This window comes from Garra rufa, chromosome 17 (genome assembly GCF_049309525.1).
Source record: "Garra rufa chromosome 17, GarRuf1.0, whole genome shotgun sequence".
Classification (NCBI taxonomy): domain Eukaryota; kingdom Metazoa; phylum Chordata; class Actinopteri; order Cypriniformes; family Cyprinidae; genus Garra; species Garra rufa.
This window is the reverse complement of record NC_133377.1, coordinates 38,207,510-38,223,056: the sequence shown is the minus strand read 5'-3', so window position 1 is coordinate 38,223,056 and position 15,547 is coordinate 38,207,510. Positions and strand designations below refer to the sequence as shown.

General features: G+C 37.3%; 1 protein-coding gene across 1 annotated transcript in view; it reads left to right on the top strand.

Annotated features, from left to right (window-relative positions):
* Positions 1-1,145: 1,145 nt before the first annotated feature.
* pou2f2a (POU class 2 homeobox 2a) overlaps positions 1,146-15,547 on the top strand; it is a 67,704-nt gene continuing 53,302 nt past the window's right edge. Inside the window, exon 1 of the mRNA XM_073821962.1 lies at positions 1,146-1,248. Coding sequence (XP_073678063.1) covers positions 1,146-1,248 — 103 coding nt within the window. The remainder of the gene's footprint in view (positions 1,249-15,547) is intronic.

The following is a 15,547-nucleotide window of genomic DNA, read 5'->3' as shown; positions in this document are numbered from 1 at the left end:
GGGGGGAGTATAGCGGCTGCTCCTCTCGTTTCAGTGTTGCTTTCGTACCGGGAGGCGGACAGAGCTCGCAAGCTACCGGGGTTCCCAGATAACGGGACTATCGTAACGGACACACACGCACACACAGACGGATGGTGGTGGGACAGAGCCAAAGAGCTGAATTCCGCTTGACGGGTACCGTGTTGTTTTCTTTTCGTTCAGTTTTAACATTTCGCGCACAGGCAGTGTTGCTCCTTAATTTATTTATCGATTGATTGCGTTTTAATTACCGGCTAGTGAGTGGAAGCGAAGGGGAGCGTATCGAGCCGCTGCGTCGCCTTATACGTGCGTGATTATTTAAATATACTAAGCGATTCTGTTATATTTTATACAAAAATTAAAATGCTGCTTGAGATGCATGCAATGTGCGCGAGATAAACCACACAGTAGGAGAGCTAGAAACCAAATATTCCTGTTTAACCTTTTTAAACCGTTTTAAAGCCAGCAACCGCGACTTGATTGTAATGAACCAAATAGTTTTTGTAGGCTACTAAAGTGAGCACGACTCGAGATTTGTTTAAAAAGCGAAACCAAAGTGGAACCGGATTGCGAAGCGCGCAAGGCCATTGTGACGTTTTACCGGCCGCACACCTGGTCTAGCGCGGGATAAGCAAAACCCAGGAAACGTTATGACGGTTAGGACAACAAGTGAGTTTTGAATTTTAAAAAGTCACTGATTTTTAAAAAGTCATAGTTCAACCAACGGTTCGACATTTGAAAGAGGAGGTCTAAATGTTCCGTTATTCTAATTTGTAGGTTAGTTTAACGGATATTTCAGCCAAGACCAAACAAACGTTAAGTGACCGCAAAACACGTTTAATATAAATTTAGACGGCTTGATAGATCCCGACTATCCGTCTGTGTGTCAAGTCCGAGATAGAGTATCCCTGAGGGAAAAACGTAATGACTGAGAGGCACAATATACCAAAAATGTAAAGATAGCTTGAGAAATTTACCTATACATTTTAAACCAAATACTAGGCTAACTATTACCAAAAAGACAAAAGAAACAACCTCAAAACACAGTCTACTTGACAAAAGCAACCAAAGAAAAAACAACTCAAGACAAGCGCCAAATACAAGAAAAGCCCAGACGACAACGGATCATGTTTGTTCCCTTGCCGGTGCCGTTGGTGTTTCAGAGAACCGCTCCTGATTTCAGCGCCTGGCGACTCAAGTCTCCGCTGCCTCTGCGCTCCGGTAACTCCGGTAAGAGATACCTTTACCTCCTTCTGGTTAATGTCGGTAACAGCTTTTCTATTTTTTCCTCGCCACTGAAAAGAGTAAAAAAAAAAAAAAAAAAAAGCTAAACGTGGAGCTGAAACACCTGTTCAGCCTTAGTCAACCGTCTGAGTGAAATCCATATTTTTGAATTTCTCACAAAATACGTTCAGATCCTTTTAGTTTTCCTTTGTGTGTGTATATTTATATTTATAAAATGTGCCACTTTGAGTGTGCATTAATGAAGGCTTGAGTTGAAAAGACGTCTGCCCATAATTGCCCTTGTTTGAATGGTTCGTCTCGGCCTCTTTTGGCTTCTTTCATCCTTCTGTCCTCCCCGTATCTGCTTCTCCATCTGCCGTCTGACTCTCTTCTCACGGCCGGTTCAGGGAATATTCATGGTAATTTATCGATTCCGCCGAGATCGATACACGCAGACAGCGGGGGAAAAAGACGGAGCGAGTGTGTGAATTTAACGACAAGTTTGAGAATGATGAGACTGAATGTCACTTTATTTGTTGATGTGTTTGTCGATTTTAAGTGCTTTTACTTTAGGCGTAAATAACCTAATTAGCTTGATTTAATTTTAAATTCCACTCATCAATAGGCCATGCCTGACTCTCGTTTAGCAAAGAAGATATTAGCTTTAGAACTTATTTTTAGTCAAGAGTTTTTAATAGACTTTGCATAGTTGTATTCGTGTTGCAAATAAACATCATATGTGCAGTTGTTTATGTTTTGAGGCGCTGTTTGTATTTTAATTGACTTATTTTTGCTAAATGCTAAATTTTTGCTAAATCTTTTCAATTAATTATAGTAGGCCTAATTAATTGTGTTTGCGTGAACTCTGTAATGAGAGGTGTTTCCAAGAATGCTGCTTTGTCGGTTTGAAAAGAAAGAACATCGTTTATTTTTACTTGTATAAGGAGTGTTGGTTTTGAAGTACTGCATTAGTGAGGGGGCGGGGGCGCGCAATGTGTGCGCGCAGCGTCTGGCGTTCAACGAAGCGGAAATTTTCCAACCAGCAGATGGATTTAAACGTATGCGCCACTTATAGATCATGTGTCACCTTAAACACATGTCATACACCAGCTCACAAGGACTAAAATGTAAATAAGGAAATGAAAAACTTCGCATTGACACCACTGTCTTGAACTTTAGCTGTTTAATAAGAGCTAAATACTAAAAATGGATACACTGTAGACCTTTTTGAAAGTGGACACCATATTTATTTTTTTGTTCTTGAAAAATGCTGGGGGACACGGTTATAAGGTTATGCCTATATAGGTAAAGTTTAATTTTCACATCACAGAGTTTTGTGGATTTTTTTGTTTTCGGTGTTGCATCTGAATGATTGGCGGCAAAGTTAAAAATTAAAAAAAATTTAAAAAACAATTAAAAAACCAAAAGGTAAATATGGTGTCTGCCTGAATAAGGTTTACACCTCAAGAAATGAGAGCAAGAGTCTTTAATTACTTACTGGCGCCTAAGTGAGCAAAGAGCCAGACGTTAAGCTTTCATCAGCTGCACCACATAATGGGCCCACATGGTGATGTGCTTTCTTGAAATGCAGGTAGTGTTAAAATTGGATTGGCCTGCTTGTTTGGTTAGGATTTGTCTTTTAGGTCAGAACTTAACTGGAGGGTATTGAGGGTGGAAAAGGGAGGGGACAATGCCATTTCTGAAAATGACATTGATTCTTAAATTTACTTTTAAAAATGTTAAAAAAATAAGTCAATTAATTGTGCAACAAGTTCATTTTGAACAGGTACTAATGGTGTTTTCATGTTTTTATTGACGGATGCATTATTGATCGTGTGTGTACTTGTGTTCAGTGTTTGCTGACATTTGTTTGTTTTGTCTGTTCTGTGCGTTAGCATTTTAGTGTTTGGTGACGAAATAACATTGTCACTTGATGCGTCACATTCTGTATGTTCTTATATTTAAACTGACTTTTTCCCACTAAATAGAAAAAAAAAATGAGCTGAATGTATTTGCCGTTTGGCTGCCGCTTGGTTTTAAGATTTTAACCTTTTAAAATTATGCCAAAGGTTAAACCTTTCGCTTCTTTGATAATATAAGACTCAAAATGGACACCAGGCGCCACAGCTGACATTAAATGCTGCAGAGGTCAGAGTGACAAGCAGAGCAGCCAGTAAGGATCTTTATGTTGGGTGAGGGAAACTACATTTATGTTCAACCTTATTTACAGATGATAGACACTATCGAGGGCATTGGTTCAAAGTTTTTTACTAGGTTTTTCCTCTGCGATGACCGTGAAGATATCTAACAGTTTTCACCCTGTGTGTTTACTGTAGAATCTTGGCGTCAGGGAGATTGGAATAGTCTGCACACTATATTTATAATGTAGCTTTGAGTGCTTAGGCTGCTGGGAAGCATTTATTTTCTAGCAAATTCTGCACTGCTATTGATGCATCAGCATTTGTTTTAGCAAATAGCTAAAGTTAATATTGCAAACATTATCTTTAAATGGCTAATTTGACAATCTGCCCATAAATTTATGTATTAGATATTTCACACCTTTTTATCACATTGTGTAACACACACTCACAAAGAAATGCTATACAGATCACCAAATGTGACCCTGGACCACAAAACCAGTCATAAGGGTTAATTTTTTAAAATTGAGATTTATACACCATCTGAAAGCTGAATAAATAAGCTTTGTTAGGACAATATTTGGCCAAGATACAACTATTTGAATATCTAGAGAGTGCCAAAAAAATCTAAATATTGAGAAAATTGCCTTAAAAGTTGTCTGAATGAAGTTCTTAGCAATGCATATTCCTAATCAAAAATTAAGTTTTGATTTACTTAATATCCTATAATGTTTTTCGCATTAAAAGAAAAACTATTAATTTGAACTATACAATGTATTGTTGGCTATTGCTACAAATATACCTTCGATGACTGGTTTTGTGGTCCAGGGTCACAAATGTCAGCTAAGCTTTAGTTAAATGTAGCTAATAAAACCAATGCCCTCAATATCTAAGTAGTAGCCCTTACTAAGCATCTATATTCACATTAGCTGGACGAGATGTATGGTTCAGCCCAAAAGTCTGAGATAACAAATAAAGAACTAAATATTCTGTACTATTGTTAAAAATATTAGAAATTCATGATGCCATTGCAAGCTTAGGTCTATAACATTCAAAATACTAAAGCAATTAATTTGGCACTCATATTATGCTATAATTAGATTTCACTATATATTTCACTAGTTGTCTCAAACTACACAGCTGTATTGTGTGTTTTTAGCTTTAGGGAGTGAACGCTTTTAGAGATGTTTAACAGGTCCACCATTACTTTTAGGCCTTATTTCCCTTGTGCTGTAATTAGGAACCACATTGTTGTATTTGTGCAGTCTCTAAACCCCTTTTAGTGTTGCTTTTCAGGAGTCTTACACAATAAATATTTCCACAGCCTAATCACTGCGGCGAAACCACAAAATAGTTTCATGCTGCTCTTTAGGAGAATACAGGGGTGTGCTTGAGGTTAAAGGTCAAATGCGATCGGGTCTGTCTGCGCAGGCGAGCTGTGTTTACACTGATACAAATTTACAGTTTGATGCGCCGCAAAGTGTTTTAACCTCAAACAGGTATTGATTAAGGAAGATCAGCCCTGCCGTCCGCAGCCAGAGAGCGCGAGTGTGTATGTATGTATGTGTGTGTGTGTGTGTGTATATAGATCGGATTTGAGCGGGAACGTCGGCGAGTCTCAGTGCTAACGTGATTGCGAATGACAAAATGTCCACCCGGGTTTGTTAGGGACATAATGGGGAATCAATAGACACAACAGAGATGTCAATACAACATGCTTTATTGCATTAAACCACCTCTCTCTTCCCCATCCCGACACCTAGGCTTACCCTCTGCACACATGCGCACGCCAACACACACACATCCACCAGTTTGCGTCTTTTTTTTTTCTTTTTTGATGTTGCACTTACAGGAAACTGAAATCATTTGAAGTACTGCACTCATTGCACTAAGTATCTCTGAACACATACACACACGCGCATTAAGCCAAACGCACTCACACGCGCAGGAGAGTTCCCCGCTGAGAGCCTACCTTTCCGATCGGAGCCATCTCTGTCCCTCCATCCATCTCTGAGTATCCATGGAGACATTCATAGGCCATTAAGCAGATGGTAATAAAGGGATGTAGGTAAACACTCTCTCCCCTGCGCCGGCCCTCACCTCTGCGATGGAGACCACCATCAAGACCACTGCCGACTAAATGGACCTCATTCGGACTCCAATACCCCATATCTGACAGGGCCAAGTGGTTTTTTTCCTTGCTCTGGTGTGTGTTTGCGTTACCTGGTGTGTAGGTGAGGACGTATGCGTAATGATCGCTGGAGGGACAGTGTGTTGGCCGATTTCTGATAGCTCTTAACACACTGAGCGCTATTATGGCCCAACCGTGTGAAATGGGATCTGGTGGTCATATTGTACAGACGGAGCAAGACATCGCAATCTCTCTTTTTCTCTCGATGGACCTTTATCAGACTCATAAACCAAATTACACGCTGTGGCCATGTTAATACACTCTCGCTGGTCAACTGTGACCAGTGGCTTTATGTTTCCATGCTCCTCTCGTTGGAAAACCAGCTCATGCCATTTGAAAAAAAAAAAAAATAGTTCACATTTAAATTTAAGTTACACATATGTCGTTCCAACCTGAATGACTTTATTTTTTCTTGGAATGCAAAAAGAGTTTTTGAAGAGCGTTCACGCTGCTTTTTCTCTACAGTAATAGTGGATGGTGACCAAAAACTGCTCGAATAGGATATCAATAGTATAAGCTTCGTAGAAGTTTCATGTCATCTAAAACCACATGATGTGAGGAACAGCCTGAATAAAAAAAGAAAATCTTATCTATCTATCTATCTATCTATCTATCTATCTATCTATCTATCTATCTATCTATCTATCTATCTATCTATCTATCTATCTATCGTTCTATCATTCTATCTTTCTATCTTTCTATCTATCTATCGTTCTATCTATTGTTCTATCGCTCTATCTATCTATCTATCTATCTATCTATCTATCTATCTATCTATCTATCTATCTATCTATCTATCTATCTATCTATCTATCTATCATCTAATCTATCTATCTTATCTAATATATCTAAAGGTTCCTTATTAGCATTGATGGTTCTATGAAGAACCTTTAAGGTCCATGGAAGCTTTTGAAACTTTCATAGTCAAAAAAGGTTATTTAGAATATTCTTCATTTGAACAATATTTTAAAAAATCTAAAGAACCTTTTTCAACTGTAAAGTTTCTGCATTTAAAAGGACCATTAGAACCATTGATGCCAATATAGAACCTTTATTTTTATAACTATTTCAAAGCCTGAAACATAATTTGTGTGCACCATGGGTCTGAGAGTAACGCAATTTAAATTCTCTGTTATGTGGCAGAATTGACAATAAAGTTGACTTTGACTTTGACTTTTGTGTGTGAAATGTGACCCTGGACATCAAAACCAGTCATAAGGATTTATTTTTCAAAATTTAGATTTACACATCATCAGAAAGGTGAATAAATAAGATGTCACTGATGTATGGTTTGTTAGGATAAGACAATATTTGACTGAGATTCAACTTTTTGAAAATCTAGAATCTGTGTGTGCAAAAAATCTAAATATTGAGAAAATCGCGTTTAAAGTTGTCTAAATCAAACTCTTAGCAATGCATATTACTAATCCAAAAAGTTTTGAGATATTTACAGAAGAAAATTGACAAAATATTTTAAAGGAACATGATCTTTACTCAATATCCTAAGGATTTTTGGCATAAAAAAGCAGAACAATTTATAATTTTGCTACAAATATTGCTACAAATATACCCATGCTACTTAAGTTTTGTGGTCCACAAATATATTAAACTTTGTGTATGAATGCTACTTTGTCTGAACTCTTTTCATAATCCAATGCAAATACATTGGTTGTCGACACTGAAAATGTGTAATTTGTTTTCCATTTAAACATTGATTTTGAACATTTTCTAACAAATATAATGACATAAAACAGTAGGTTTTGCAATATTTCTATGCACATTAAGTATGTATTGTGCTTGCAATGCATTGCCCATGCATTCGCATCTTGGCTCTTGCATAAAGTATGTTTCTGGCCTAAGGTGGATCACCAAGCCAAATAAGCATGACCAAGATGGTTTACCCAGTTGAAAACAAGGTCTTAGACCATTTAGAAACCCCTTCATCCCCCTTTCACTTATACACTAGTTGTTTGTACAGCATGTACACAAATATCAAATACATTTGCCTTATATCCAGGTTGTAAATCTCTTTCTTTTACTGGAAGTGGCGTGTGAATAGCCGTAGGGCTCGTCATCGAGGTCAGGGTCTTACCGCCTCTTAATTAAGCTCAGGAATTAGATTTCAACACACACTCACACCCATTGTAAAACCACATACATTTACACCTATACAAGATTCTTATTGTGGCATCCAGCTTTCTCTCTCACTGTCTTTCCCACTGTTAGAGCCCCTATCAAAGGAAACCCCGCTCTTTTGAAGAAAAAGAGTCAGGGTTCACACGTTTTATTATGGGGAGAAAGAGACCGTAGCCCTCTGGTCAGCTACGCGCCATGTAGAACAGAAATTGTTGGCTGTTGAGTGGAAGAAAGAATAAACGTGTTAGATGGAGACCAAGAGTGTAAAGAGGAGCGTAAAACAATCAGGTACACATTCACATTGATTTTTAATTTCAACTTGCTTGAATTAATATTCGCTTTTAAACTTTTATCGATCGGCCCAGTCTCACCGTGCAGGTTTCAGAGTGTCGACGCGTGTCTTTCACAAGTATCTACATTCGACCGGCTGCCTGTGATGTGGCCATTTAAGTAATAACTTGGACTTGTAACAAGCAGAGCTTGTTTGATTGAATTTGTCCCCCTCCCCTGCATTTCATATCAGCTCCTGGACTGAGAGTGTCCCTTTTTTGGGTGGGTTTTTGACCACCCGCTTTAATTTGATGGACAAGCTGTATGAAAATGAGCACGTGTGTGTGTTTGGACCTCAGGGACGTGCTGCCCTTCCCCATGGCTGTGTAGTGGTTACAGTTGGGTTCGAAGGGAGAAATTTAATATCCCTCCACAATGTATACACAATGAAGGGGGTATTGCAACAATGGTGCGGAATAAGCGGGAGGGAGAGAGAGAGGGGAGGCAGGCGTGAGCGGCAGCTTTTAATAAATCTGAGTGCTTTTGCGCCTCAATCTTCTCAAAGTAACCGCATCTTTACCCTACACCCCCTCCTCCAAACACACACATTCACACACAATGCGAACATGTACTCTTTCACACTTTTGACAGTGCATGTGGCCAAATGAATTTACAGAAATCGTTCAAGCCCACATGTCCTTGGAAAAATTGGTGAGGAACTTGTTTGTCTATAGCAAACATCTGTAAGTTTTTTTTTTTTTTTGCCTAAAACGATTGAAAAAAAAAATAAGAAAATCAACATACGTGAGTGTGTCCAAAGGAATGCTAAGAGCCGGTCCCACACATCTACATTGTTAGGTCAAGGTACTTGTTTATGTTTTTACACAAGGACAAGTGCCCAAGTTCAACATTTCATTTTCTTGTGTTTTTTGTTGTACATCCACTTATTCTTTTATTCCTTTCTTTCGTGGTCTTTTCATTCCTTTGATCCTGAGATGAAATCAATCTACCGTCTTACAACCATCTTTCTTCTCCCTTTAACTCTTTATTTGTCGTTCTGCTTTTTTGCTATTCCTTTCTGTATTCACAAAATACAGAAATACAGAACTGAGGTCTTCCAGCTCAACCCTGAACCTATACTTTTTTTCAGGATCATTTGATAAGTAGAAAGTTCAAAAGAACAGCATTTATTTGAAATAGAAATCTTTTGTAACATTATAATTGTCTTTACTCTCACTCCCTCTTGAATAAACGTAATCAAACCATATATTCACTTTTTGCCACTTTTTGAGGACTTTTATTTCAGCAAATATTGATATGTGTGATTAATTTGATCCAAATGCGATTTGACTTACAAAATTCAAAGAATGAACTTGGTAGTAATGGTAATCAAACCATATATTCATTTGTTGCCACTTTTTGAGGACGTTGTTTTTCAGCAAATATTGATATGTTTGATTAATTTGATCCAAATGTGATTTGACTTACAAAATTCAAAGAATGAACTTGCTAGCCCTGACAAGTATTGTTTCGAAAGCAATGTTTCCAATCTCCTAATGCACCTCAGTGTTTACTCATGATGACACTTCTGATTTGTGTGTCTATGAATAATATGTATTTGTTAAGAATAACTAGGTCAGGTGACCCCCCCATCACTCATGCTCCTCCCTACATCTATCCATCTTCCCCTGTTCCATATGCAGGATGAATATGGTGAGTATACGTGGCGGTCAGCTGCATAATTTTATAAAGAAATCCCGCTCTGATTACCCAAGAGGGTAACCACGGGAACGGTGCAGTTGGTGCGGGGTGTGGTTTACCTGACAGGCCGCCCGGCTAATCCCGCAGATAAGATAAATAGCTAGCGTAGCTCCGACCGTAAGTGGACTTGACCTCCGCCGGCACGGCAGCGGTGCATGTTTTAAGATAATGAGGGAGTTGTGACATGCACTCGTGCGCGTGTGCTGCGTCTATATTTAGAAGGAGATTTGTTATCGTTTTCTTTGAGTCGTAACGTACGACCAACAAAGGAAATCTCCAGTCACATTAGCGTATTCAAAAGAGCCCGTGCGCATACGTGAACTTGTAGAGCGGTGCTTGAAAAGAAGACTCTTGTCGGGGCGGCTGTGTATTCAAATTTCTCTTTTTAGAGACCTTGAAAGGAACCCGAATGCCTCAACTAGTTCAAACACCCTCAAAAGGATGCACCGCGAGTGTGAAAGACGCTCTTTTCTGCATGTGGCTAAAGAGACATCCCCCGATTGGAGTGTGTTCACCAGTTGTCCATTCAGCCGTGCACTTTGACCCCTCTCGCCTCCCTTTGTCTGCCCGTCAGGGGCAGTGGGGGTTGACAAGTTGACCTCTGACCCTCGCCTCAGCCCTACCCCTCCTCCGCCCCTCTCTTGTGCCCCCTTCCATTCACATGCAGCCACTCATCATCCCCCCTCTACTCTTTTTCATCTCGTCCCGTCTTTCTAAAAGCACCATTTTCTTATTGACTCTCCCGCCGTCTCAAGTTCAAGGCCTTGCAGGATGCTTGCATTGAGGCGGGAACCTCTGCCTAGTGTCTTAATGCACCATGTGCTTGGATTGCAAACAACATTAGGATGTGCATAAAAAGTGGATCCAAAATTTCTTTATTGGCATCTATGGTTCCATGAAGAACCTTTAAAGGTTCCAAAAAGAGGTTTTCCCAACATTTTTGGTTTCTCAAAGGACCTTTATTGAACGGTTCTTAAAAGAACCATTTTTTTCTTAGTGTGAGGGACATTTTAAAAAATCTAAAGAAGCTTTTCCACTTTAAAGAACTTAGGATGTGCATCAAAAGTGGATCCAAAAAGGGCTCCTGCAACATTTTTAGTTTATCAAAAGGACATTTATTGGACAGCTTGTAAAAGAACCATTTTTTCTTAGTGTGGGGGACATTTAAAAAATCTAAAGAAGCTTTTCCACTTTAAAGAACTTAGGATGTGCATCAAAAGTGGATCCAAAATTCTTTTTTGGCGTCTATGGTTCCATAGAGAAACTTTAAAGGTTCCAAAAAGGGGTTTTCAGAACATTTTTGGTTTCTCTAAAGACCTTTATTGAACAGTTCTTAAAAGACCCATTTTTTCTTAGTGTGGAGGACATTTTAAAACTACTTTAAAGAACTTCTTGTGGAATGGAAAGTTCCAAGGTGTTAAACGTTCTTTATGGAACCATCAATGCCATCAATTTTATCTTTCCAAAAAAGGTTCCTTATAGTGGAAGGTTCTTTAGATTATTAAAATATTCCTCAAACTTAAATGTTCTTTTAAGAACTGTTGAGGAGCCCAAAATAGTTGATGTTGTTTGCAAGATATCTTTGAGATTGCCTCCAAATTTATATACAAGTAAATCAGCTGTGGTTGTTTTGATTATGATGACGTGTGTTATATAAGACACGATTCATGAGATACGTGTGATGTTTTGCGTATTTTTGGTGACGTATCCGTTATAAATGTTTGTGTGAAGTTCCTGTAGATTTCCTTGATACATTGTATAATATTATGGCATGCACCAAGAGTTGATGAAAATTCTCAACAGTTAACAAATGCATAATTATTGAGGTGCGTGCAATTTTTTATGCATTTTTGGTGGTATTTTTTCCAAAAACTTGGCGATATTAGACGTCTTCTAATGTAATTTGCTATAGATTTTTATGATTGCCTCCAAATTTATATCCGATTAAATCAACTGTGGTTGGTTTGAATATGATGATGTGTTTATTTTAGTTTCATGATGAACAAAGGCACAATTTTTGTGGTATGTGTGATATGTGCTTTTTTGTGTTTTTCCAATATAAATGTTTCCTTTAGATTTCTTGATATACACATTGATGTGTTTTGATAGTGTTTGACCACAATTTTGAGTTTAGTAGCACTTGCAAGATTAATCAAAACCCACAATGACCTCAGCAAACCTAAATGAACCAATATTAAGACATGCACCAAATGTTTCTCCAAAATGTGGATATATTGGACATTGTAGTAGATCTTTAAGATTGTCTCCAAATTTACCTCCAAAATCCAAGAAAATCAACTGTTGTTGGTTTGAATATAATTACTTGTTTGCTTATTTTAACCAGAGTAACATATCCATTATAAATGCTTGTGTGAAGTTCCTGTAGATTTTCTTGATGCATACATTGATGTGTTTTAAAAGTTCATTATAAGTCCAGCAGCATTTGCAAGATGAATCAAACCCACAATGACCTCAGCAAACCTAAATGAACCAATATTATGACATGCACCAAAAGTGTCTCCAAAATTTACCTATATTGGACATTTAAAATTTACCTCCAAAATCCAAGAAAATGAACTGTTGTTGGTTTGAATATAATGACTTATTTTAACCAGAGATGAAGTTTGCATTGATTAACAAATGCACAGTTATTGAGATGCAATTTATAATGCATTTTTGGTGACATATCCATTCTAAACACTTAAAATGGATATGCCACCAAAAATGCATACACATTGCACTGTTCCAGTGAAATTAAGGTGAAATATTCCAGGAAAAAATTTCTATGTATTTCAGAAGTGTTTGACCACAATTGTAGTTGTTTGTTATGAGTCCAGAAGCACTTGCAAAATTATTCAAAACACAATAACAACAGCAAACCTAAATTAACCAACATTATGATGTGCACCAAAAGTGCCTTCAAAATTTGCTGATATTAGACACTGAATAATGTCATTTGCTATAGATTTTTGAGATCGCCCAAAATGGTTGATTTTAAAACTGTTCACTGTAAGGTTCTTCAGGGAACCAAAAAAGGTTCTTCCATGGCATCACTGTAAAAACACCCCTTTGAAGCCTTTATTTTTAAGAGTGTGTGGTGCATACACTCTTAAAAATAAAGGTTCTTCATTGGCATTAATGGTTCTATGAAGAACCTTAAACATCCATGGAACCTTTCAAATGAAGAAAAGGTTCTTTATAGTTGAAAAAGGTTCTTTAGATTTTTTAAATGTTCTTCAAAATGGTTCATTTAAGAACTGTTCACTGTAAGGTTCTTTGGGGAAAAACTGTAAAAACACCCCTTTATTTTTAAGAGTGTGCGGTGCATACACAAACCTCAAAGAACCATCATTATGATGTGCATCAAAAGTGCACAGTCGTTTGCATTTGCAATCTCCAATATCCAAGTAACTATGGTCAGTTGGAATATAATAACCTGTGTTGCTTAATTCAACGAGTTGATTGAATTTTTCAGTGATTCTTGGTATGCATGATGTTTTATGCGTTGTTGAATGCATCCATTATGAATGTTTCCGTGACGTTCCGATAGAGTTTCTTGACACACGTTACAAAAGTGCTTGACCTCAATTTCAAATCCTCGTTATGAGTCCGGCAGCTCTCGCAAGATTAATCAAAACACGCAGGAATAACAGCAAACCTGAATGAACCGCAAAACACTCGGATGTTAGTAAATACCACAATACACAGCAAATTACCTTTCGCATGTCACAGAAGCACAGGCTGTGGAAACATGCGAAAGAAACACTCCGTTGTGTCATTATTAGCAGACATGCATTCACATGTTCCCCCTCTGTGTGGTTCAATACGGTACGAGAGGTGGAGGTGAGTGGCGCGTGAATCGTTGAATGACAAAGAGACATATGTAAAGGGTTGCAAATGAATCAAAACATATTTTAACATGTGAACTCAAGGAATGTTTTTGTGCATTGAACAATGTCCTTTCTTTGGATGGTGTAATTGAATGATTACTGGAGTGGCCTTAGAGTTGAGGATTGAGATCGGGACAAAACGAATAAGATCGAATTTGTCGTATTTCACATGTGGTATCAGAACTCACTGAGCTGTAAGAAAAGACAGAAATCTCAAGGACGTGATATATTTCTTTTTTAGTGTTACCATGTCAGTGTATATCAGAAATGTGTCTTCAGAGTTTTAGTATGCTCTGTTAAACTAAATTCAAATATTTAGTCAACATTTTTAAAATTTGCTGGACGACAACAGACTGTCCGAATGCTCCGCTATGGATGAAGATAATAGTTTATTGTGAAGCTGTAAAAGGAAATGAAACATTACCGTGTATGTACAATCTGTAGATGCAGTTTTTAAGACCCCTCTTTTAACACACACACACACACACACACACACACAGATCTCGCACACACACACACCAACTGCGCTTTCTGTCCTAAAAGCCCCTTTTTACTCCCTCAATTTTGTCCATTTCTCGTCCATCCTCTCGGCTTTTATATTAGAAGGCGGTGAGAAACCACATACAGAAAATAACAGAAAAAGATGTGCTTGTCAGAATTATGAGCCTCACCGCATGTGTCTTACCTTGAAGATTTTTCCCTCACTCCTTTATTTATCTGTCGGAAATTACACAGATGACAATTAGGCGTAAATGCTGGTAAATTGGAGTATGTGGTCACTCGCTGTATGGCTATGCCACTGTAGAAATGGTATATTGCGCGTGTCATTTTTCACTGCTGGAATTATTAAAACATTTGTCACTCTGACGGAGTGCTGGGAAATTTGTTCTATCTATCTTCATTGCGCTTTAATGTTATTTCAGCGACAAACATGTGGCGATGACCATGTGGTCATTAGCAGGGTGTCCGTATTTAAGTATCGCTGAATTCTAGAGCATTTCCACTCTAATTATTGTTTGAAAAGTGTCACATGAATACAAATAATGCTAATGAGTTGTCATATGGCATAGTGGATATTGGATATGCTGCTTTTAAGAATGCATTTAACACAGCCTGTTTACTAATATATTGTAACTTTTATTAATTTAATAGCAGAAACTAAACGTTTAGTCTAAAAATGCTTTTAGTCTCTTATGGTCACCAAGGCTCCATTTATTTGATCAAAAATACCGTAAAAACTGTAATATTGTAAAATGTTATTACAATTTAAAATGACTGTTTTCTAATTAAATATATTTTAAAATGTAATTAATTTATGTGATGCAAAGCTGAATTTTAAGCATCATTACTCCAGTCTTCAGTGTCACATGATCCTTTAGAAATCATTCTATGCTGATTTGGCGGTCAAAAATATTTATTATTATTATTATAAATATTAAAAACAGACATGCTACTTAATATTTTTGTAGAAAACAGATTTTAGAAAGCAGACAGGGAGTATAATATAAATCTTCTGTCACATTATAAAGGGCTTTACTGTCTCTTTTTTTTATCAATGTAATGCACCTTTGCAAAAAAAAAATCTTACTGACCCCAAATTTTTGAACTTTGAACATTTAAAAAAAAAGAATATGAAATGATTATTAAATTTTAGGGTCTTTAAAAGTGTTTTTAGTCTCTTATGCTCACTAAGCCTGCATTTATTTGATCAAAAATACAGTGAAACTGTAATACTGTAAAATGATATCACAATTTAAAATTACTTTTCTAACTGAATATATTTTTGAATATATAAAATGTAATTCATTTCTGTGAATATTTCAGTCTTCAGTGTCACATGATCCTTCAGAAATCATTGTAATATGCCGTTTTAACCTCAAGAAACATTTCTTATTATTATAAATATTAAAAACAGTTGT